The sequence below is a fragment of the Lycium barbarum genome, chromosome 2 (genome assembly GCF_019175385.1).
Source record: "Lycium barbarum isolate Lr01 chromosome 2, ASM1917538v2, whole genome shotgun sequence".
Classification (NCBI taxonomy): domain Eukaryota; kingdom Viridiplantae; phylum Streptophyta; class Magnoliopsida; order Solanales; family Solanaceae; genus Lycium; species Lycium barbarum.
The window spans coordinates 117,458,947-117,481,919 of record NC_083338.1 but is presented as its reverse complement, the minus strand read 5'-3'; the positions used below and the strand labels follow the sequence as shown (position 1 = coordinate 117,481,919).

The window sequence follows — 22,973 nt, the reverse complement described above, 5'->3', positions numbered from 1 at the left end:
GCTTGAGAAAATGCGCAATTTTTTTTCTCAAAACTTGAACCGAAAGTGTCTAATAGAAACACTTTACTATGTGTTTCAGGTGATCAATTGAAACAATTCTTAGTTCGAGTGTCTAAATTAAACTTGCCGGCAAGTTTAGAGTGTTGTTGATGTATTAAGCCTACTTTGGTTCATTTATCAGTGCTGTGTGTTGAAATTTGTAATCTATGTGCAGACTACAGTAGTAATTATTCGACGTGGTACTTTGTAAACAACATTAACTATGATATTCAGCCTTTTGGTATCGGGTTCATCTGAAGCCATTACTTTTAATAGGGGTGTACATGGACCGGGTTGGTTCGAATTTTTTAAACATCAAATCAAGCCAATTGTGTCAGTTTTTTTAATTTATACACCAAACCAAACCAATAAAATAAAATTCGGGTTTTTTAACCTCGGGTTTTCTCGGGTTATTCAGTTTTCTCGGGTTTTTCGGGTTTTTTTTCGGAATAGTCTTGGTACAAAACATATAACTTTTACTTCAAATATTTCTTTAGTCCTAGTAAGATACAACTATATAATTAAGTTGTTTCTTAAGAAAATAACACAAAATGTGAGAAGAGTGATGACATTGTATTAAAATATTCAACAAAAACTAATAAAATCAGTTAAAATAAATAGCTAATTAACAAGCCATAAAGAAAATGACCATAATCTAAAAATACTAAGTCATGCTAAAATAAGTACGGCTAATAAGTATTAATTACATGACAAAAAAAAACTTAAGTTATGTATTTTCACTCTCTAAATCAATTATGTAAAACTAAAGAATAGATATGCAATACATCCAACATTATTGTCATTCCTAGTCGTAAATTGAATTTCTTTTGTTTGCATTAGTGTTGAGTTGGTTTTGGTTTGGACTTTATTTGAGTTACTTAATTCTAAGTTCAAACTTGAATAATATGATAATAGATAAAAAATTACTAAAAATTTAAGAAATATTTATAAATTACATTACAAATAAATATATTTATGTATAAAATATTTTAAAAATTGAATACATGTAATGTCGAGTTGGTTTGGTTCGGTTCGGTTTGACTTTTTTTAGTTAAAACTAAACCAAACCAATTATGGTAGGGTTTTTTTTTTAACACCAAACCAAGTCAAACCAAACCACTAGTCGGGTTTTTTTCTCGGTTTATCGGTTTGGTGCGGTTTGTCGGTTTACTTTGTACACCCCTAACTTTTAATGTGAAATATAAATTTATGTGTACAAATTAACTAAAATTGCAATAAATATCAGATATGAACCACTACAAGAAAGAAGACATTTGGCAACAATTTTTTTTGTTGTCATAGATAGGTTATTGTTGCAAAAAGCACTTTTGACAACAACATTTTTTTTGTTGTTGCATAAACTTTTCCCAAAATTAAATAGTCAATACTATATGACAACAAAATTAAATTTTTGGCAACAAACAACAAAACAAAGTTCATTTTTAAAAGATTCATCATATATGTCAACAATAAAACTAAATTGTTACCAAATATTGACTTTTGCCAATTATGTTATTTTTGTTGCCAAAAGAACTGTTGTAATTTCTATACTTTCTTGTAGTGAACTCATAACTTTAAATATATAATAGGTTCAAACTAAAAACCTAAAATATTAAATTCATAAAGGTGTATCCTTTCTATTCTAATCACTACGAAAAGACAAGCCTCTTAACTATTCATGTTGCAATCATTTGTATAATTTGCTCGTCCTGTTACCCCTTTTGATTGTTTCATAGTACGAGCAGCTGCCAGCTGGACACAGGGTAGGTGAAGATTTATGAAATTGTTTGCCATGCAATTTTGGTAGAATGATTGGGGTGCTAGTTAGGAAGGTGGGATTCTGGGTAATTGGTAATTTATATCAGTATAAAATGGCTCGATATTAGGGTGAAGAACCATGATAAAACCATGAAATGAGTTCTCTTTTCAATCTTGACCTAGCATCTAACTATACTATTTTTGTTCTCGATGATAATCGATGAACTATATATGGACAAAATTTCTTTTCTATCTAATTTGACCCTTTCATTCATTTATTTTGATTTCCATTTTCCAATATGCCTCCAAATATATGAATACGTGCTATTATTTTTTTATCCCACCCGATCAAAGGCGGATCCAGGATTTGAAGCTTGCGGGTTCCCAGCCAGTAGTGTCTGTTATTGCTGGGTTCTCAGCTCAAATTTCTTATATATTGGAAGAGTTTCACATTATAAATACAAGGTTTGGATAAAAATTATGGGTTCCCGCGAACCCACACCCAATGGTGTGGATCCGCCCCTACACCCGATGTCTAGTGTTCGGTGTCTGATACCTATATTAGAGTCCGATTAAATTTTATCACAAAACGTTTCATATTAAGGATAAAACTTTCCTTAGCGTTTGATTTTTGTATAGAACAAATTTAATTAATTACTATATAATCAATATTCCGGTTTGATTAAGATCTCATAAAGTGGGTAGTGCTATGTGCTACAGTACTTCTCTAATTCTAATCTAACTATTTAGAAGAGTGAGTTTCCTCACTTCTTCGTCGTCAGGTTTCGTCGTCCGTTTGTGGGCTCAAAAAAAAATTGTGGGCCCACATATTTTAAACAACTACTAATATTTTTAAAAAAAAATTATGGCCCACATATTTTAAACAACTACTAATATTTAAAAAAAATAAAATTGTGAGCCTCATATTAAACACCAACCAGTAATAAAAAAAAGAAAAGAAAAAAAGTGGAACCCACCACATCCAAACTCAGGGGAAAAAAAAAGTGGATCCCATATTAACAAAATCAAGCAATATTAAAAAAAAAATTGAATCCCATATTAAAAAATAAACAATGTTAAAAAAAAAGTGCTTAGAAAATTAAACAATTAAATCAATAATGATGAATTCATTGTCACATGCGTATCAACCCATTAGAGGGAGCATATGAAATTATTGTACAGCAACATACTTAAAATACAAAAATGCTTAAAAAATCAAACAATTAAATCAATAATGATGGATTTATTGTCACATGCGTATCAACCCATTAGTGGGATCAAATGAAATTATTGTACAACAACATACTTAAAATACTTATATATATATGTATATATATATATATATATATATATATATATATATATATATATATATATATATATATATCCGTTTTGCAATTTTTGAGATGGAGCAAATGAAATTATTGTACAGCAACATACTTAAAATACAAAAATGCTTAGAAAATCAAACAATTAAATCAATAATGATGGATTTATTGCTACATGTGTATCAACCCATTAGTGGAGCAAATGAAATTATTGTACAACAACATACTTAAAATACTTATATATATATATATATATATCCGTTTTCCAATTTTTGAAAAAAATAATTGTGGGCCCATATAGCCTGATGGATTCATTGCCACATGCGTATCAACCCATTAGAGGGAGCAAATGGAATTATTGTACAACAACATACTTAAAATACAAAAGTGCTTAGAAAATCAAACAATTAAATCAATAATGATGGATTTATTGTCACATGCGTATCAACCCATTAGTGGGAGCAAATGAAATTATTGTACAGCAACATACTTAAAATACTTTAAAAAAAAGTGTGGTCCCCATATTAAACACCAACCAATATTAAAAAATAAAAAAAACACCAACCAATATTTTTTTTTAAAAAAAAAGTAAATAAAGTGGAACCCACCATCTCCAAACTCACGGGAAAAAAAAAAGGTGGACTCCATATTAACAAAATCAAGCAATATAAAAAAAAAGTGAATCCCATATTAAAAAAAAAACAATGTCAAAAAAAAGAGTGCATACTTTGTATTCTTAACAAACACTAATATAATAAAGTTTTAGATACGGAGCACAAACTACAATGTTATATTAATCGTGTTTTGAACATAGTATCCCATATTGACAAAATCAAGCAATATAAAAAAAAAAAAAAAAAGTGAATTCCATATTAAAAAAATAAACAATGTCAAAATAAAGTGCAGACTTTGTATTCATAGCAAACACTAATATAATAAAGTTTTAGATACGGAGCACGAACTATAATGTTATATTAATCGTGTTTTGAACATAGTATGTATATATATATATATATATATATATATATATATATATATATATATATATATATATATATATATATATATATATATGCATAAAAATAGTGCAAACTAATAATGTCCAAAAGGGTGGGCCCTATACTAAACAACACCAAGTAATATAAAAAAAAAAACTATATAAAGCATGGGTTTAAACCCATGCTTCGTCACCCGTTGTCCCTTAAAAAAAAGGGGGGGGGGGGGGGGTGGGCCCCATACTAAATAACACCGAGCAATAAAAAAAAATGGAACTCACCATCTCCAAACTCATGGGAAAAAAAAAGTGGACCCCATATTATCAAAATCAAGCAATATAAAAAAAAAGTGAACTCCATATTAAAAAAAATATAATGTTAAAAAAAAAGTGCAGACTTTATATTCGTAGCAAACACTAATATAATAAAGTTTTAGATACGGAGCACAAAGTACAATGTTATAGTAATCGTGTTTTGAACATAGTATATGTATATATATTATATGCATAAAAATAGTACAAACTAATAATGTCAAAAAAAAAAAAAAAAGTGTACCCCATAAAGGGTGGGCCCCATACTAAACGACATCAAGCAATATATAAAAAAAAAAATTGGATCCCACCATCTCCAAATTCATGGTAAAAAAAAGTGGACCCTATATTAACAAAATCAAGTAATATAAAAAAAAAAGTGAACCCCATATTAAAAAAAATAATGTAAAAAAAAAAATGCAGACTTTGTATTCGTAGTAAACACTAATATAATAAAGTTTTAGATACGGAATACAAACTACAATGTTATATTAATCGTGTTTTGAACATAGTATATATATATATATATATATATATATATATATATATATATATATATATATGCATAAAAATAGTGCAAATTAATAATGTCCAAAAAAAAAAGTGCACCCCCTATTAAAAAATCAAACAATATTCATGTAATTTCCAATGTATCTCATTAAATCAATAATGATGAATTCATTACCACGTGCGTGTCAATCCATGAAATTGCTTTTCTTCAAAAGATTAAGTAGTCAAACCATACAATTTTCTTTCTTTTTTTATATTAGCTTGAGATCTAATCTAGATATTAAACTGTTGTATTTGCTATTCCGCCATGTCATTTATTTGTTATGCTTACTAAAATAAATATACTTAAAATATTTATATTTTAAAATAAGATAGAATTTAATTAATTTTTTATTTTTATTCTTACTCTAATTAAATGTGAAAAGAAATTAATGTCGTAAAAAATAATATATCAAATGCAGATCAAATAATGAATAAGGTAAATTAGTCAAATTATAATTGTAATCGACGTTTTCTTAAAAAACCATGCAAAAGACAACATGACAAGTAAAATGAGCTAAATCGAGAATATTTACTAAAAATTAAAAAATAGTATTTCTTCGTTTAAATAAAAAATCAATTTCTACTTTGTTTCGTTTTAAACATGTAAAATTAATTTAATAATTTGAATTAGAATTGTCCAAATTAAAATTTGATAAAAAATAATAAGTATTTTACATCTTTAAATTAATCAAATTAAAATTGAAAGTATCAACTGATGCTTAAATGTTACTATTGTTTTATCTCAAAGAGAAGAAAATAATTTCCTTTTAATCAAGTCTTCTCTTTTAAAAAATATTAATAAATTTGTCGATTTTGTGTTCATAGCGAATATTAATATAATAAAATTTTAGATACGGAGCACAAACTACAATGTTATATTAATCGTGTTTTGAACATAATATATACTATATATATATATATATATATATATATATATATATATATATATATATATATATATATATATATATATATTATCACTATTCAAAAATAACTACATACACATAAATACACTATAATCTAAAGTGTTGGGCCCGTACACAGCACGGGCATAGGCCGTCTAATCACCATATAATAAGCGATGCATCAGCCGTACGTCAAGTAGTTTACTGCATGCGTTTATTAGGGGAGCAACCGAGCAAGGCATATCTCTGATCTTTATCAGTGGCCCTAAAAGTCGCCTTCAACAGTTCAATGCACGCGGGATAAAGTTCCTGATCAGATAGGGTGTCATGGTCAAGTGGGGTCACCTTGTCAAACAGGTTGTCATGACTTCAAAATGTGGTGTTAATTACCTGTAGATTTACTTCGACATGTATGAGTTTAATATATTAATGTTGAATCCAAGTTCAAATAAAGGTGAAGAATTGTGTTGTTAAGTATAAGCTAGCATAAAATTAGCCATTTTTATATTTACCAGTCTCTACGAACGTGCTTTGCACGTTATTCTCTGGAAATCGTTACCAAGTAAAATTAGATTATAAGAATATCTTTCAATTTTAATAATATTTAGTTATTTATTAAATAAATTTAAGTTTATCACAAAAGTAAAATATAATATATATATATAAAATCATGTCCTCCCATAGTCATAATTTTTTTGGCCTTTTTGAAATATTTATACGAAGAAACAATTTTAACTATTTTATTTTCTTTAACCATAAAAATGTATATCTTCCGACTTGGAAGATAATTAATTAATTTTATTATGATAGCTATTCATGTTTTTCCCGTCCTCCTATTTTATTTAAGTATATTTGTATTGATCCCCACAAAAATATCCTAACCGATTGTCATTCAACTTTGAGTTTATCACGCAAAAGTCATTTTTTATTTTTTGTTACATAAGAGTCATCCAATTTAAAGTTTTTCACACAAAAGCACTTTTTGTATTTTTTGTTAAGTAAAAGTCATCCAACTTAAAGTGCCATACCATATTTTTAGTATAAAATATAATGGTTCAAGTGAGATTACTCTTTTCTTAGCTTGGCCAAAGTTGGATGATTTTTATGTAGCAAAAAATAGAAAAATTGACTTTTATGTGTGAAAATCTTCAAGATTGTAATTTTATCCAACATTTATTATGCTCATTATCTTAAAATAAACACACAATACGGTACTTAACTTTAATGAACTCTTATTATATTTTTTAAGACCAAACATATGAGGTAATCTAAAGATACCTAAACCTATTAAAATATGATCTAATAATAACCTAATGATTGTCTAATTATATATTAATTAATCTATTGATTTCCCAAACAATTTATTAAATCTAAAGAATCAATTATTTTATATAGAATAAAGAGAATTATTGTTTAGAAAGCACATGGGTGTTCCAAGGAAACATACCACAAAATTTTAAAAGAAAACGGCAAACATAAAACAAAAATCAAGAAATATTACCAATTTGATTCCTTATTGCTCACCACTTTTTCTTACATACATGATAAATACATAGTCTTCTCCAAAATAAATTCCTTTTTCATTCTTAACTCTTCTTCTTCCACAGTTAAATTCCTGCTGTAATACCACTCTTTATTTTTAATGTGTTAAATTTCCACTTGAGTCCCTTTCTTATGACTTCTTGTAAAAGTAAATTTAAATCATTAAAAATATAAAAATCGTTCAATATTTAAATAATATTTTGATCAATCGACATTTATATTCATGCTTTTAAAATAATATAGATAGAAAATAAAAACTGAATGCAACGTGATACACTCTCCGTGGCATATGCTCAGTCGACTACTGGGTGAAGCAGATAAAGCACGCCCAAAATATTTGGGGGGCCATTTTTTCTTAATAATACTGTGTTTATAAAACAGGGAAAACAACATAAATACCCATAAAAGATAAAATATTTAGCCTTTCCTGCTCCCACAAAATTTAATTGCAGTTACTGCCCACACGGAATAAATCTTTACCCATAATACCCCATAAATTGCGGCTTATGTTTTGCCGCGTCAGTTAATGGAATTGGGTCTGTCCCCAACTCTTTTTCTTTTGGTTTCTTTCGTAATCTCCTTTTTAAATTTTTGACAAGTTTATTTCTTATTCTCCAGTAATATATTTAGTTGTCTCCGTTATTATTTTTTTTTTTTTTTTTGTATTTTTGTTTGTTTTCCTTTTTTGTTAGTTTATCTTCTTCTTTGTTCTTACTTCATTTTTGTTTTTCTCTCTTATTTTTTGTAAAGATAAAAAATAAAAATATTAACTAAGTACTTTTTATATATATAAATATATATAAAATTAAACTACAACAAGAAATAATATAAGAAACAACTAAAGTCACTACTTTATTTATTAAAATTTAAATTAATAGAAAATATATTTTTATAATTTTTCTCTTTTACAAATGAAAACAAAGTTATATGTATCTAAATTATGACTCAATCTAAGAAATGAATTAGTCATTTATGATACTCTGTCAGTATATGATATATATAATGTGGGTATCATAGAGGTCTGAGAAGTGTTTTTTTAGTGTTTATGGAATGAATCAGTCTCTATGATATCCTGTCAGTATATAATATATGATATATACCATGTGAGTATCATAGAGGACTGAGGAACTTTTTTTTTCCGAAGAAATGAACCAGTCCTTTATGATACCCTATAATATATGAATATACCGTGTGGTTATCACAGAGGACTGAGGAGTGTTTTTTTTTCCGAAGAAATGAATCAGTCCTCTATGATACCCTGACAATATATGAATATTCCGTGTGGGTATCATAGAGGACCGAGGAGTGCTTTTTTTCTGAAGAAATGAACCAGTCCTCTATGATACCCTAATAGTATATGAAAATACTGTGTGGGTATCATAGATGACTAAGGAGTGTTTTTTTTTTTTCCGAAGAAATTAATCGGTCCTCTATGATGTCCTGACAATATATGAATATACCGTGCAGGTATCATAGAGGACTGTGGAGTTTTTTTTTTCCCCGAAGAAATGAATCAATCCTCTATGATACCCTGGCAGTATATAAATATACCGTGTGGGTACCATAAGTGATCGAGGAGTGTTTTTTTTCTCGAAGAAATGAACCAGTCCTCTATGATACCCTGGCAGTATATGAATATACTGTGTGGTATCATAGAGGACCGATGAGTGTTTTTTCCGAAGAAATGAAACAGTCCTCTATGATACCCTGGCAGTATATGAATATACCGTGTGGGTATCATAGAGGACCGATAAGTGTTTTTTTTTTTAAAGAAATGAACTAGTCTTTTATGATACCCTGACAGTATATGAATATACCATGTGGGCATCATAGAGGATTGAGCAGTCTTGGAATGAATCTGCTATCTACGATACCTTATTAGTATATGATATACCAGGTTGGTATTATAAAGAACTCAATGTTTTCTTGAAGGAATGGACTGTCAGTCCTATATGATACCATGTCAGTATATGATATACCATGTGGGTATCACTGAAGACTGAGTAGTATTTTTTGAAGGAATGATCCAACGTTCTATGATATCTTATCTGTATATAATACATACCATGTGGATATCATAGAGGACTGAGTATTTTTCTTGAAGGAATGAACTAGTAGACCCCTATGATACCATATTAGTATATGGTATATACCACACGAGTATCATAGTATACTGCAATAGTATACTTCAACTGCTACTGATTTGGTATACTATATGCTAAAATATGTTGTTTTTTGAGATATAGAAAAAATATATATATATCATTTATCCTTCTTATTGCTATAAAAAATAAAAAATAAAAATAAAGGAGCCAAAAGGTAGAATTAGATTATGACCAAAAAAACAGGAACTAAAGAAAAAAGATTTGAAAAAATGAAATTAAAAAAAGAGAAAAAATAAATAAAAATCACCAGAAATAAAAAAAGAAGAATAAATAAAACTAACAAAAAAGGTGAATGAAATTAGATTATGGAGATAAAAAAGAAAAAGAAAAGAAATAAATGAAATTAAAAAAAGGAACAAGAAATTAGAAAAATAGGGAAAAAAATAAAAATAAAGGACCTAGATTAAATATGGAATCAAATTATGGTGAAAAAGAAAAGAAAAATAGTATGATTTGAAAAAAAAAAAGGGGAAAAAGAAAAAAATAAGATAAGAAGTAGAGAAATAAAAAAGAAAAGAAGAAAAATGAGTCAATTACCTACAAAAGCTACAACGGGCAAGAAGGGTAAAGAGTTTTGGGGGTATGCAAGTAAGGGGGACATGGAAGGGTAATTATTTTGTGTGTGGTGGGCATTGGTGTTCTTTTCCCTATAAAATACTCTTTTAGAAAAATTAAGTATTTAAAGTAAAAATTATTTTTTTTTCATAAAAAAAAAATAAAAGGAAACTTCAAAATAGATTTAAACAATTTGAAGCATATAAAAAATATTTTTCGGTTTTCCTAATTAATGATAAGAGTTGAGATCATTAGGTGAGGGAAATATGGGTAAAAGAATATAGCCTTAACCACAAAATTTCCTTAAAACATAATGTTCATATATTGATGGTTTTGACTTATTTTTCAAATTTAAAATTGTTAATAAAAATGATACAAGTAGAAGATAATATTTTAATTGATATATTAATCTAGATAAAAATATTTGATTATTTTCAAATGCATATATTGCTTATAGAATAATGTTAACAACTTGGTGACATTTCAGAAAGAAGTTTTCAAATTAAAATTAATAAAATGTTATCTAAGATAAACAATGTCTAAAAACAAATTAAATGGACTAGCAATATATATTATCAATTAAAATAAAAAAAGTCATTAAAAATAGATTGTAAAAAAATATTACTAATAACTTTGCATCTCAAAAAGTTAAGAAAATAAAGACTTCATATAAAGATATTTTAAAAAATATTTAATTAAGGTCTTTCATCAAAATTTGGGTTTACAATTTTGTTGAACCACCCCTAGTAGCTCAAAACATATATATACAAATAGAATGGAGGATATAGAAATATATCATTTGTAGAAAGCTGTCAAGTGAGATACAAATACTAACCATCATATTTACATGTCCATAGGATATTGAATTAAGTTATTGCGTCAGTATAATAACATTTATTTTATTATTTAGATAAATATTGCATTTATTTTAACGTCAATTTTTTTTATAATAATGTATGTATACATTTATTGCTTAACACGATACATACGTGCACCGCAAGTACGGTAAACTAGTATATTTTTAAGCAACTATAGCATCGTATGTACTTTTTTATTATTATTATTTTAAAGAATGTGTATTTTTCACAAGGGTAAATCATTCATGACGACTTGAGCATGCTTCTACCTTTCCACTTTCAATATTCTTTTTGCAAATCAAGTTCCTTTCTCCTTTTCCATTGCCTTTTTATTCAGTAATGATCAGAGTTCAAAATTTCTTTTTATGATTGAATATATTTTCTTTATATTTTGGGTATCTGTATGATATTTTACACTATATATACATTTTATTTACAAGTTTTAGTCAAATTATTGCTCCGTATGTTATTTAAATAAAAAATTATATTTAGTAAATAATTTATCTAGTTAATTTTTTACTTAAAAGTTTTTTTTTTAGTAATTTTACTTTTTTTTAAAATTATTTTATTACACAGGGGTAGGAGAAGGGGAAATGCGGGAGGGGATTATAACGTGGGGATTCGAACCCTCACCAACAAGGTGAAAGTTCAGGTAGTCAACCAACTGAACTACTAGTACTAGATCCCTACTACTTAAAAGTTAATTGATACACAAATAAATTTATATTTAAACTAGTTTAAAATTAAAAATGTTGCACCAACAAGCTTATCGTTAGTATCCAATTGTCCACATGAATGGGGACATCTTCAGTCATTTTGATTTTTAATGCTTTTATCAACATTATTACATAACTTGTTATCCGCAAATTCAACTTTAATATTTAAACATGCCTTTCAATACTTGATACTTAAAAGTGTACTGCTTTCAATCAAGTGGGGACCTGAACATTTGTTGCCGCAAAGGTCTTATTCAATCACATGATGAAATTCTTCTTCTCATTATGTTTATGCCAGCAGTATTTGCCTATTTGGTATTGGAGGTCTCCTTAATTTATTATTCCCTTATATCACTTTTACTTATCTATTATTTCAAAAATAAATTTTTTATTTTTACTTATCCACTTTCTAATGTCAAGGGAAAAAATAATTTATTTTTCTGTTTTACTCTTAGCATTAACTATTTATTCCAAATCATTTTTCAAATCCGTTAAGACTATACATCAATTAATATGGGTATTATAGTAAATTATGCACTTCATTTATTTTTTCTTAAGAGGCGTGCAAAGTTCATAATGAACAAGTAAAAGTGAACAGGGAGTACTAAAAACTAATTCTCTTTATCATAATTGCCTTATTAATTAATTTGTGAATTATGAATTTGACTCCGCTCCATTATATTTTCTCTCTATTTTCTTAAGTACATGTTGGAATGAGTGACACTTGTCAAATATTATATTTAAAGATTTAGATTAAATTAATTTAACAAGCATCTTAACCATAGTATTTTATCTAAACATGTATTTGAGAAAATGAAGAGGAGCCAAATTCGCAAATCACAAACTCATGGTACTTTTAGGGGTCGTTTGGTGCATGGTATAGGCTTGGATATTCCAGCACTAATTTTTTATACCGTATTTAGTAAAAGGTATAATTTTATCCTGAGATAAATTTATACCTTCTATCAAACACGGTACAAAATGAAGCATAATCCTAAGAGTTGAATATCCACCTTATCCCACTAAGTTGGGATTATTTTATAAAATAATCCCAAAATATGAGATAAATTAGTCCCGGGATTATCTCGGAATAATTTTGACTGCCTACCAAACGACGGCGGTCAGTTTTTTTCCTTTAATCAAATGCCAAATGGAAAAAGGCACATGGGTCCATTTAAAATCTTAAGCCCTGGAATAATTCATCGTCGGTGTAGATCGCTTTCTGGAGCATTATTGTGTAACAAGTGGGCTTCCACTCACCACTAATCATTAACCTGTTCTCTCATGCTATTATGAATGTTTATATTTTTTTATTTTTGATTTTCATCTGGAGTTGGATATCCGCATAATTATTAGTGACTTGCAAGCAGTTTACTAATTCAGAAATTACGTTTGTATTCAAATTTCTGCTTGTGCTACTTAACGACCATAAAGGGATTTTTTTTTTTAAAAAGCAAGCAAAACAAAACTAGAAAATGCACGAAAAACCCTTTGGTTAATTGTATTTTTTACATGATTAATAAACTTAGTGTGGGGTCAATATTTTTACTAAGAGGAATCAAAATATAAGAAAATAAACACACGTACGATGAAATTAAGAGGATTCAATATATAGTGTGTGTGTATGCTGAATAAATTAAGGATGTTTCCAATTTTTTCATATTTGGTTAATCAAGGTGACATTTTCTTTAGCAAAACAAGTTCCTTAAAAACACTACTAAAAATAGGAATTAGCACGGAAAAAAATAGGAATTAGCAACGGAAAAATTCATCGCTAATCCTATTTAGCAACGAATTATCAAATTTTTTAGCTATGAACAATTTAGCGACGAAGTTAGCAGCTAATTTTTTTTTTTTTTTTTTTTTTGTAATGAAATTAGAAAATTGACTTACGGGTTCGGGTGAACCCAGTAGTTTTTGCTTAGAATATGTACTTGTATTATGAAATTCATTAAATATGTAGAGATATTTAATTGCGAACCAGTAACTAAAATGAGCTACGCGTCCGGTGACAAATTTAGAACCCATAAACTTCAAATTTTTGTTTCGCCTATGTGTAGGATTAGAGAATACAAGTTCCATAAGTACAGGGCATCACATACTAATTGTCTCCTCTCCACGCCAAACAACTCACTCCTGACCCCCAACCTCACCTCTACACCCTTATCTATGTTTGCCTAAATTATATGTAAATTCTCTTTGAAAATATTTCCCCTCATACCAAACACGCCTTAATGTAATGTCATTTTCATCATGTTTTCACGTTTTTTAATCCGCCTAACTACCAAGAAAATGGACAGAAAATTCAATATGAATTTTATGTGGACAAAAAGACGGACACTAAATAGGTGAGCCCCTAAAGAATAAAGTTTGATAATTGAAACACACACAGTGCCGCCAACTTTCTATAAATTGAGAAGAAAGAAAGCAAGAGCATATGGCCCATCATTCTCAAGTTTCATTTCGTTGTGATTAATCAAGTTATAAACTTTTTTCGTTCTTTGTATTTTCTCACTCTCTAAGTTATGGCTCCAGCTTCTAATTACAAAATTCCAATGGGTAACTATGTGCCCATTTATGTTATGCTCCCGGTAAGATATTATATATATATATATATATATAGACAGCCTCCAATCTCCATTGAATATATCACAATATTCATATCGTTATATTCTCAAACATTTAGGCTATATATTTTGCAAGACACGAAACACATTACACACTTATATAGTCGTTTGCTTCACGTACTAAATCATATAATGCAGATTATTTATACAGTAAATAATAATGTGGGGAGGGCATGTTATGCGTAAAAATAAATAATGTAGGGATTATTATGCAGAAATGGCGTACTTTAATTGGCTAATTTGTCTTTATTTACTTATTCTTATTCATGTATTCTATTTTCTGTCTAGCTAGCTCCCATATCATAATACATATGCTGGTATTAGTAACATAGAGTTTAAAAGTTTAATGATGATAACAAAACATCGTATAAATTAAAGTTATGCAACAATATTTTTTTCTTGTACGACCAAACTAACCAAACATTTTATAAGTTATGCGCAATTTCATGCAGAAATTATTTGCTTATACAGTAAACCAAACGACCCCTTAATTAGTTAGTAATTAACAAACATCTAATGTTTTTTTTTTTTTTTTCAAAAAAATTGACAGCTTGGAGTTGTTTCAATTGAAAACAAGTTCATAGAGCAAGAAAAGATTGAGAAGCAGCTAAAGGAGCTGAAAGCTGCTGGAGTTGATGGAGTCATGGTTGATGTATGGTGGGGAATCATAGAACTAAAAGGCCCAAAACAATACGATTGGTCTGCCTACAAGAGGTTGTTTCTACTTGTTCAAAAAATTGGACTTAAAATACAGGCGATTATGTCATTCCACCAGTGTGGTGGCAATGTAGGAGATGTTGTATATATACCTCTTCCAAAATGGGTACTTGATGTTGGTGAAGAAAATCCCGATATCTTCTACACTAACAGGGCTGGCATCAGAAATAAGGAATACTTGTCTCTTGGTGTTGATAACCAAAATCTCTTTCAAGGACGAACTGCTGTTCAGGTAAATATATATTTCAATATTAACATTGAATTTTTTTGTTTTCTTGTTTTGATTTTTAGTAGTGGGGAGAACTGGAAAAATAAAAGAAAAGGGTACCTTAATTAGAGGTCTCAAGTTTGAGCCCTTAGAATAGAAAAATCCTGGCAAGAAACGCTAGCTTGATTATTAAGATATGCATATGCATGAAGGATTGTGCGCTCCAATAATTATAATTGAAATTGTTGTAATACTATTTCAGTTTTCATGGTTTTAGATTTATAGTGACTACATGACTAGCTTCAAGGAGAACATGTTGGATCTTTTGGTAGCTGGAGCTATAATAGACATTGAGGTAGGACTTGGTCCTGCTGGAGAGCTCAGGTATCCTTCTTACCCACAGACTCAAGGCTGGAAATTCCCTGGCATTGGTGAATTTCAGGTGAGACTTTGTTATTGGTTTGAACTATCTATACACGTATCAATTTTTTTTAAAATGTATATGTACACATAATTAGATCACACTCATTGAACCCTCTGACCGGAATGTTGCAGTGCTACGACAAGTATATGAGAGAAGATTTCAGGGAGACTGCAGATAAGGCGGGGGAGCCAAAGTTCAACCTTCCAGGTGATGCAGGGACTTACAATGATACACCTGATAAGACAGGTTTCTTTAAGAAAGGGGGTAACTATCAAACAGAATATGGGCGCTTCTTCTTGACTTGGTACTCCAACAAGCTCATCCTTCACGGAGATCAGATCATTGGAGAAGCCAACAAAGTCTTCAGGGGTTTCCCAGTCAAAATTGCAGCCAAAGTATATTATATACATCTTCACAATGTTTTTCTTAAGTATTTTGAATTATTAACTATTTACTCCCTTTGTTTCAATTTGTTTGTCTGGGTTTGATCCTTGACATGGAGTTTAAGAAAGTAAAGAGACTTTTGAATCTTATAGTCTTAAATTAAAAATACGTAAAATGTACCAATATGCCCTTTATCTTTTGGTCTTAAACATGCCATGAAAAATTGGAATGGAAGTGTTGCCAAAAAAGGAAACAACTATTCTTTTTGAAATATACTAAAAAGAAAAGTAAGACAAACAAATTGAAACACAAGAAGTACAACTTTGTATGGACCGTACTTTGTAATTATCTTTGACCTGATGGTAGTGTAAAAAAATGTTTGCATCGTCAAACAAATAGAAGTTAAACGTTGTAATTGAACTGTGCAGGTATCTGGAATTCACTGGTGGTACAAAGACAGTAGCCATGCAGCAGAGCTAACAGCTGGATACTACAACTTGTTGGATAGAGATGGATATCGACCCATTGCAAGGATGCTGTCAAGGCACTATGCTTCTTTGAATTTTACATGTCTTGAAATGAAGGATACTGAACAATCAGCTGAAGCTATGAGTGCTCCTCAAGAACTTGTCCAGCAGGTTTAATTTCTTATTTTAATGCACATAACCACCATATTAATCTTAGTTAGGAATATAACTTTTAGTAAGAAAACAGAGTTAATCATTTCATTTTATTTGATTATTCTTTTAGGTATACACAAGTGCGTAGGATTTTATGTTACACTATCACTATAATTTTAACTTCTTGTAGTAGGTTAACTGTTTTACTTTTCAGGTTACTAAGACCGATTATTACGGGTTATTACTTATAGTTACCTTTTTAGATGACCTGATCGTGCAAAAACAATTCAGAAGTTAACTCTTTGGGGCTGTTTGGTTACAGAGACTAGGATTCTAATCCCTGTACAAGAATTAGGATTACGGTAGATCCTGAAATTTTATGTAGTGATATCTAATTATATATGTATATATTCAGGTGTTGAGTTCAGGGTGGAAGGAGTTCATTGATGTAGCTGGTGAAAATGCACTAGCAAGATATGATGCCACAGCCTATGATCAAATCCTTCTTAATGTTAGGCCAAATGGTATCAATTTGCATGGTCCACCAAAGTTGAAGATGGCTGGATTTACTTACCTTCGTCTATCTGATGATCTCATGAAGCAACAAAACTTTGAGCTCTTCAACAAATTTGTTCACAAAATGCATGCCGATCTGGTAAGTAATTAAATGTTGTCCACTTTAATTATTCAAGAGAGAACAAAAATTAAAGAGATCATTCAGACGAACAACTTTTTACACTGGCTTTAAAAAAAGGTACTACTACTTTATATCTATTCCTGCAGGATCCATCTCCAAATTTTGCGAATCCAGCTCCTCTACAAAGCTCTCAACCTGAGATTCCAATTGAGAAACTATTGGAAGCAACTAAAGCAAGCAGAGCATTCCCATGGTACCCTTTAACAGATATGCCTGTGGAGGGTGGAAATCCCTTTGATTGAGATGACTAATATTTTCAAGAAGCTATGTTTCTATTACCTGAGATTTAGTGTCCAGGAATCCAAGTTATGTTTCTATTTTGGATAAAATAAATCAGTTTCTCGGTTGTATTTCTGGGAAACAGTTGCTTGGTGCTCTTTTGTTATATGTATTTGAGTGTTCATGTGTGACGTATTTTGAGTGCTTTTCTGTATAAACGAGAATAAAGTCTCTTTCTTTTGTAGTTATTGTTGTTTGCCTTCTTAATTCAATCTAATGGAGGGTCAGCTTACTGGTTGGATTTTCTGCTGTCTTCCACAATTGAGACGGAGGGTTCAAATCCCATCAGTAGGTAGTATCCGCTCGCCTTAGAATTGATTTACAACATTGCCTCCCTTCAACCAAGATGTTCAATCTTGAGTTGAGCATGCCATAATTAATAATCAGATCTTGTAGAAATCAAACTTTCTGTTCCAATCCACGATCTATTTTTCGGCAATTCTTGAAACTTCAACTCCAAATTCTTATAAACACAAACAAATATAAGAAATGAATAAACACAAAACAAATATAAGAAATGACATAAAAACTAACTTAAAAGGCTAGAAAAGCTTAAGAAAAGACAAAAAACACGTATATTCGAGACTTATCAATGAAGAAAAATGTAGAAGAAGAGAGGAATACTGCAAAATCAATAAAATCTTGTATTATGACTTACTACTTTAAAATTTTAAAATTCAGTCAATTTTAAAATTCAGTCATACAAGTATTATATATATATATATATATATATATATATATATATATATATATATATATATATATATATATATATATATATATATATACTGTTTAAGCTAATAATATCCTAGTACTAGACTAACAACCTAAAATTAGTTATGACATAATTAGTACTATAACTCATAATTCGCGTTGGTGTCCAACAAAATATCAGAACTAGCCATCTTCTCTTTAATTGCGAATGGCAATTTTACTGATCCAACCCATAAATTTCCATTTATTTCAAGTACTTCACTGACAAACCTCCACCTTTTGTTCTTTGGGTCCTCTAAAATCTCCACTACATGTCCATCTTCACTAAGTCTAATTGCTAAACCACCCCCACCAAAACCAAGACTTGACATATAAGAATGAGCTTTAGTAATATCAAAAGGTATTTTAGCTAAATTATTTCTAATCCAACTTTTGGAGAGGATCCAACTCAAGAATTTGCTTCTTCTTGAATTAACTCCCACCCAAAACTCTCCTTTTTCGTTCCTTTTAATATTGTCTGGAAAACCTGGGAGCTCTGAAACAAGTTCAACAGTGCCAGCTTGTGATGTTTTGAGCCAAAATTTGAAGATTTTACAAGTGGTTGTCTCTGCAAAAAGGAGGAAATCACCATGTTTGCTCATGGCTACTCCATTTGGGAACTTGAGATTCTTGAGAAGAACTGAGACTTGCTTGCTTTTCATGTCATATTTCATTAACCTTCCTGTGCTGTCACCGCTAACTATGACCGATACATAACTCCTGAATATTCAAAAGCATTCCCATGTAAGCAACTGATAAAAACGAGAGGCGGATTCAAGATTTAAAATGGTTCAATCTTTAGATTTTTATGATTGGATTGAATATTTGTTACTCCTTCTGTTCCATATTAGTTGTCCTGTTTCACTTTTCGAGAATCAGTTGACCAATCTTCGAAGCTAAATTGAATTAGATTAATTCAATATTTTAAAATTATAATTTAGATATTCAAAACTACACGAGAAGTACTACAAGTTATAATTCTTTCTCATATCAATATGGTGAAAAAATATATCTCAAAATGTTAGTCAAAATTTATATAGTTTGACTTTTAAAAAAGAAAAGTGGACAAGTAATGTGGGACGGAAGGAGTAAAATTTTAGTGACGTTTCCCTCATATATTTATTTTTTGTATCGGAAATATTGAATTTAGTTGAATCAGTTAATTACATGCTCATTTATCAATTGCAGCAGTATTAGTGACCTTGAACATTAAACGATTCGTAATACTTCGTTAATACTCTTAACAAATAATCACTATTAAAAAACGGAAATTAGTAACGGACAAATTCTGTAGCCAAACTACACAATCCGTCACTATCCTAGTGACAGGTTACGAATAGATTATCACAAAATATGTTAGCTACGAGCAATTTAATAAGTAATAAATTAGCAATAAAGTTTGTAGCTAATTTTAGTTTCTTTTGCTGTCAATACTCCTAACTTTTTTATGGAAATACTATCATATAATATAATTGGACAGCGAGAGTGGGTGATATATGTTACCTTCTTGAGAATGTGGTGCTGCTATCTGTAAAATACAGGACTCCATGAGTTTGATCAATGCAGAGTGAATTGGTGAATCCAAAAGGAACACCTTGTACCATTTTAGAAACTTTGGTAGCAAGGCCTCCATTTGGGCCCACAACAAGGAGGCCCAAGTAAGCATCTGCAATATATAGATCACCAGTATTTTCATCAAAGTCCAGACCCAATGGGCGCCCACATCTGTGCTCAGTATCAGAATGATCATGAAAACCTTCACATCCAGCCCTGTTATTGCCGTCCAACTCAAAAACATTAAATAAAGAATTTAATTTATATATATATTCTTAATCTATAAAAAAAAAACAAAGTTACAACATCAAACTGCCTTTACATATTATAGCAAGCAATATGTCCATATTAAGATTTGGACATATTAAAAAAATAGAAGGGAAACATCCATGCTTTAATGTGAATAAGATTTTTGGATAAAAATACCCTATTTAAAACGCAAAAGAACTTATAAAGGTTTAAACCTCATAAATCGCTCACTGCTTTTGAACATATAAAGGTCTGAACTCCATGAATCTCATGGAGTTTGAGACTCTAGCAATTTTTTGAACCCCCGAACTATTTCTTATTACCCCTTGTCAATCCTTCGAATTTCAGCAGTGTTTGCTGGAGTTGTTCTGTGTTCTAATTGGGGTATTTCTGCCAAAATAATTTCCTTATCAAAGGAGTGGTTAAAATGTTAGTAATAACGTATAAAATAGTGGCTAATTTATGATAGCATGTGTTAATTAAAGTGGCTATTTGTCCACTTCTCTCCTTATTTTTTTTAAGATTACAAATTTCATATTTCAAGGAGATTTATCTCTAAATATTCAAATTTAAATTATATACGTCGTTGCTATAAATTAATTAATGTGATTATTGAGGAATAAACTTGCCTTGGATATTTGAGAATACATAAAGAAAAGTAAAGAGCCTCACAGAGAATAATTGATGGGGACCAGATAGACCCTGTAAAACATTCCAAAAAATGAATAGCTAGTAGTATCATTTAGTCCGTAAGGTTGCATACGATGATTGAAGTCGGCAATATTAATTAGATAAAATAGGATATTTAGTTTCTGATAGTAAGTAGCCCCAAGACGTGCATTCACAAAATATATTAAAATATGTGTATCTATAATATATCAATCGACCAACTTGAAAGTCAATGTTCGTTTTAAATTTCAAAACTCAACTTGTATTTTTGGAATAAACAAATCTTAGTAATTCGCACCACATACTTCATCATTTAATATTTCATGTGAAAAATAAGCCAAATCAATTTAAATCAAACGAACTATGATGTTGAATGTAAAAATGAGGAAATATTAATCTTAATTCTTGTTTGACGAAAGTTGAAATATATTACTCTCTCTATTCCAATTTATGTGACACTTTTCGTTTCCCGAGATTCAAACTGCATGGACTTTGATCAACATTTTAAGATATATTAATTCACCAAATTGATATGAGAAAAGTTGCAACTTATAATACTTTTCATGTAGTTTTTAAATATATAATTTTTAATCTTAAATTATTGAGTTAATCTAATCCAATTTTGCTTCAAACTTTGGTCAAACTGAATCTCGAAAAACGGAAAAGTGTCACATAAATTGAGACGGAGGGATTACTATATTTTTTCTTTCGTCTTAGATAGACTAGTGTTGGTGGGAGGAGGAGGAGGGAAAGTGGGGAGAATTAGGTGAGTGATTCATAAGAATACAAATCGTGCTTGGAAATTACTCATGGACAGAGCATGTGCTGTACGTTAGTTAGTTCCTTATTGACTAAAAATTCTCACTACGGCAGGAACAGATACATGTTATGTTCTAACAACCAATATACAACAACAACAATAGCAATAACATAGCCAATATAATTCCACAAAGAAGGTAGAATATACACAGACTTTTAGCCCTACCTCGTGGAGGTAGAGAGGTTGTCTTCGAAAAACTCTCAAATCAAATACAACAAATTTAAATAGTTATGAAAAAAGAAATAAGGCGGTGAAGAAAATGACAACTAATAATAAAAGAAGACATATATATACCTTTCCGGCGAGGTGACGGCGAAATCAAGCCAACGGGTCTCATTTGGTAGCCATTTGATGATACGTCCATCAGAAACACCAGCATAAGGACCATCACCATGAGTGTCAAAAGCAAAGCTCTCTGGCCCAACAGCGCCACCCCCTATTGGGATTACTTCTTTTTCTTCAATAAGCCTTCTCTCTATTAATGCATTTTCATTAAATATAAAAAAGGACCATATCACAAACATAACAGTTGCAGCAAACGAAAGCTTATAAAAGTTTGATGAGGAGTTAGAAAGAGATAGCACAGAAGAAGCCATATAGGTTAAGTTTTTGGAGGACTCAAAATATTATACTAGTACTTGAAGTTACTTATGATGTGGTTTTTGGCATGCATAAATAGTTACCAATACATTGCGGACGCATAAATAAAAAGATGAAAAAGAAGAGAATAAGTTTGGTTAGGATGTATGTGCTATATGTATAGCACTATAGCCCTCCGTCCATAGTCTATCCCAAGAATAATTAGTACTCAGCACACAAACATCAAAATATTTAACTTTTTTGCTATCATAGATTCCTTAATTTTATTAATATCTACATATCTTAGGGGTTTTGGTCTAACTCCCTATATTAATATCTCCCAAATTGACCCATAGGGGTTTTGGTATAATCCCCTATATGTTTTTTTTTTGGCTGTACATATTTTGTTCTTTATGTTAATAAATAAACTCCGCCAATATATGGTGGTATATTAAAAAACAAAGAACTGTTTTTCTTGTTCTTTATTTAAAATATTTCTGTCAGAGGAATCTTTCTTTTAAGAGTTGATCCCTAATTGTAGCAAATCTGTTTGTGACGTAAAACTTAAAAAAACTATAAATATATAGTACTAGCTAGGGGTGGAAAAAATGTCACATATTGAATGGGTATAGATGATATCAAAGTAAATAATACAAATTAATAAACTTTA

The 22,973-nt window shown here is 29.8% G+C and overlaps 2 protein-coding genes across 2 annotated transcripts; one reads left to right on the top strand and one right to left on the bottom strand.

Moving 5' to 3' along the window:
• The first annotated feature begins 14,150 nt into the window (after positions 1-14,150).
• Positions 14,151-17,863, top strand: LOC132626890 (beta-amylase-like). Its single transcript, XM_060341919.1, has 7 exons — positions 14,151-14,314; positions 14,901-15,299; positions 15,553-15,717; positions 15,831-16,094; positions 16,512-16,721; positions 17,119-17,358; positions 17,487-17,863. Exons 1-7 carry the CDS (start codon positions 14,249-14,251, stop codon positions 17,640-17,642), a joined length of 1,500 nt encoding a protein of 499 aa, XP_060197902.1. The 5' UTR covers positions 14,151-14,248; the 3' UTR covers positions 17,643-17,863.
• On the bottom strand, positions 17,825-22,624 carry LOC132626891 (protein STRICTOSIDINE SYNTHASE-LIKE 2-like). The gene is made up of 3 exons (XM_060341920.1): positions 22,019-22,624; positions 19,936-20,202; positions 17,825-19,152 (listed from the first exon to the last, which is right to left on the bottom strand). Exons 1-3 carry the CDS (start codon positions 22,318-22,320, stop codon positions 18,534-18,536), a joined length of 1,188 nt encoding a protein of 395 aa, XP_060197903.1. The 5' UTR covers positions 22,321-22,624; the 3' UTR covers positions 17,825-18,533.
• Positions 22,625-22,973: the final 349 nt, after the last annotated feature.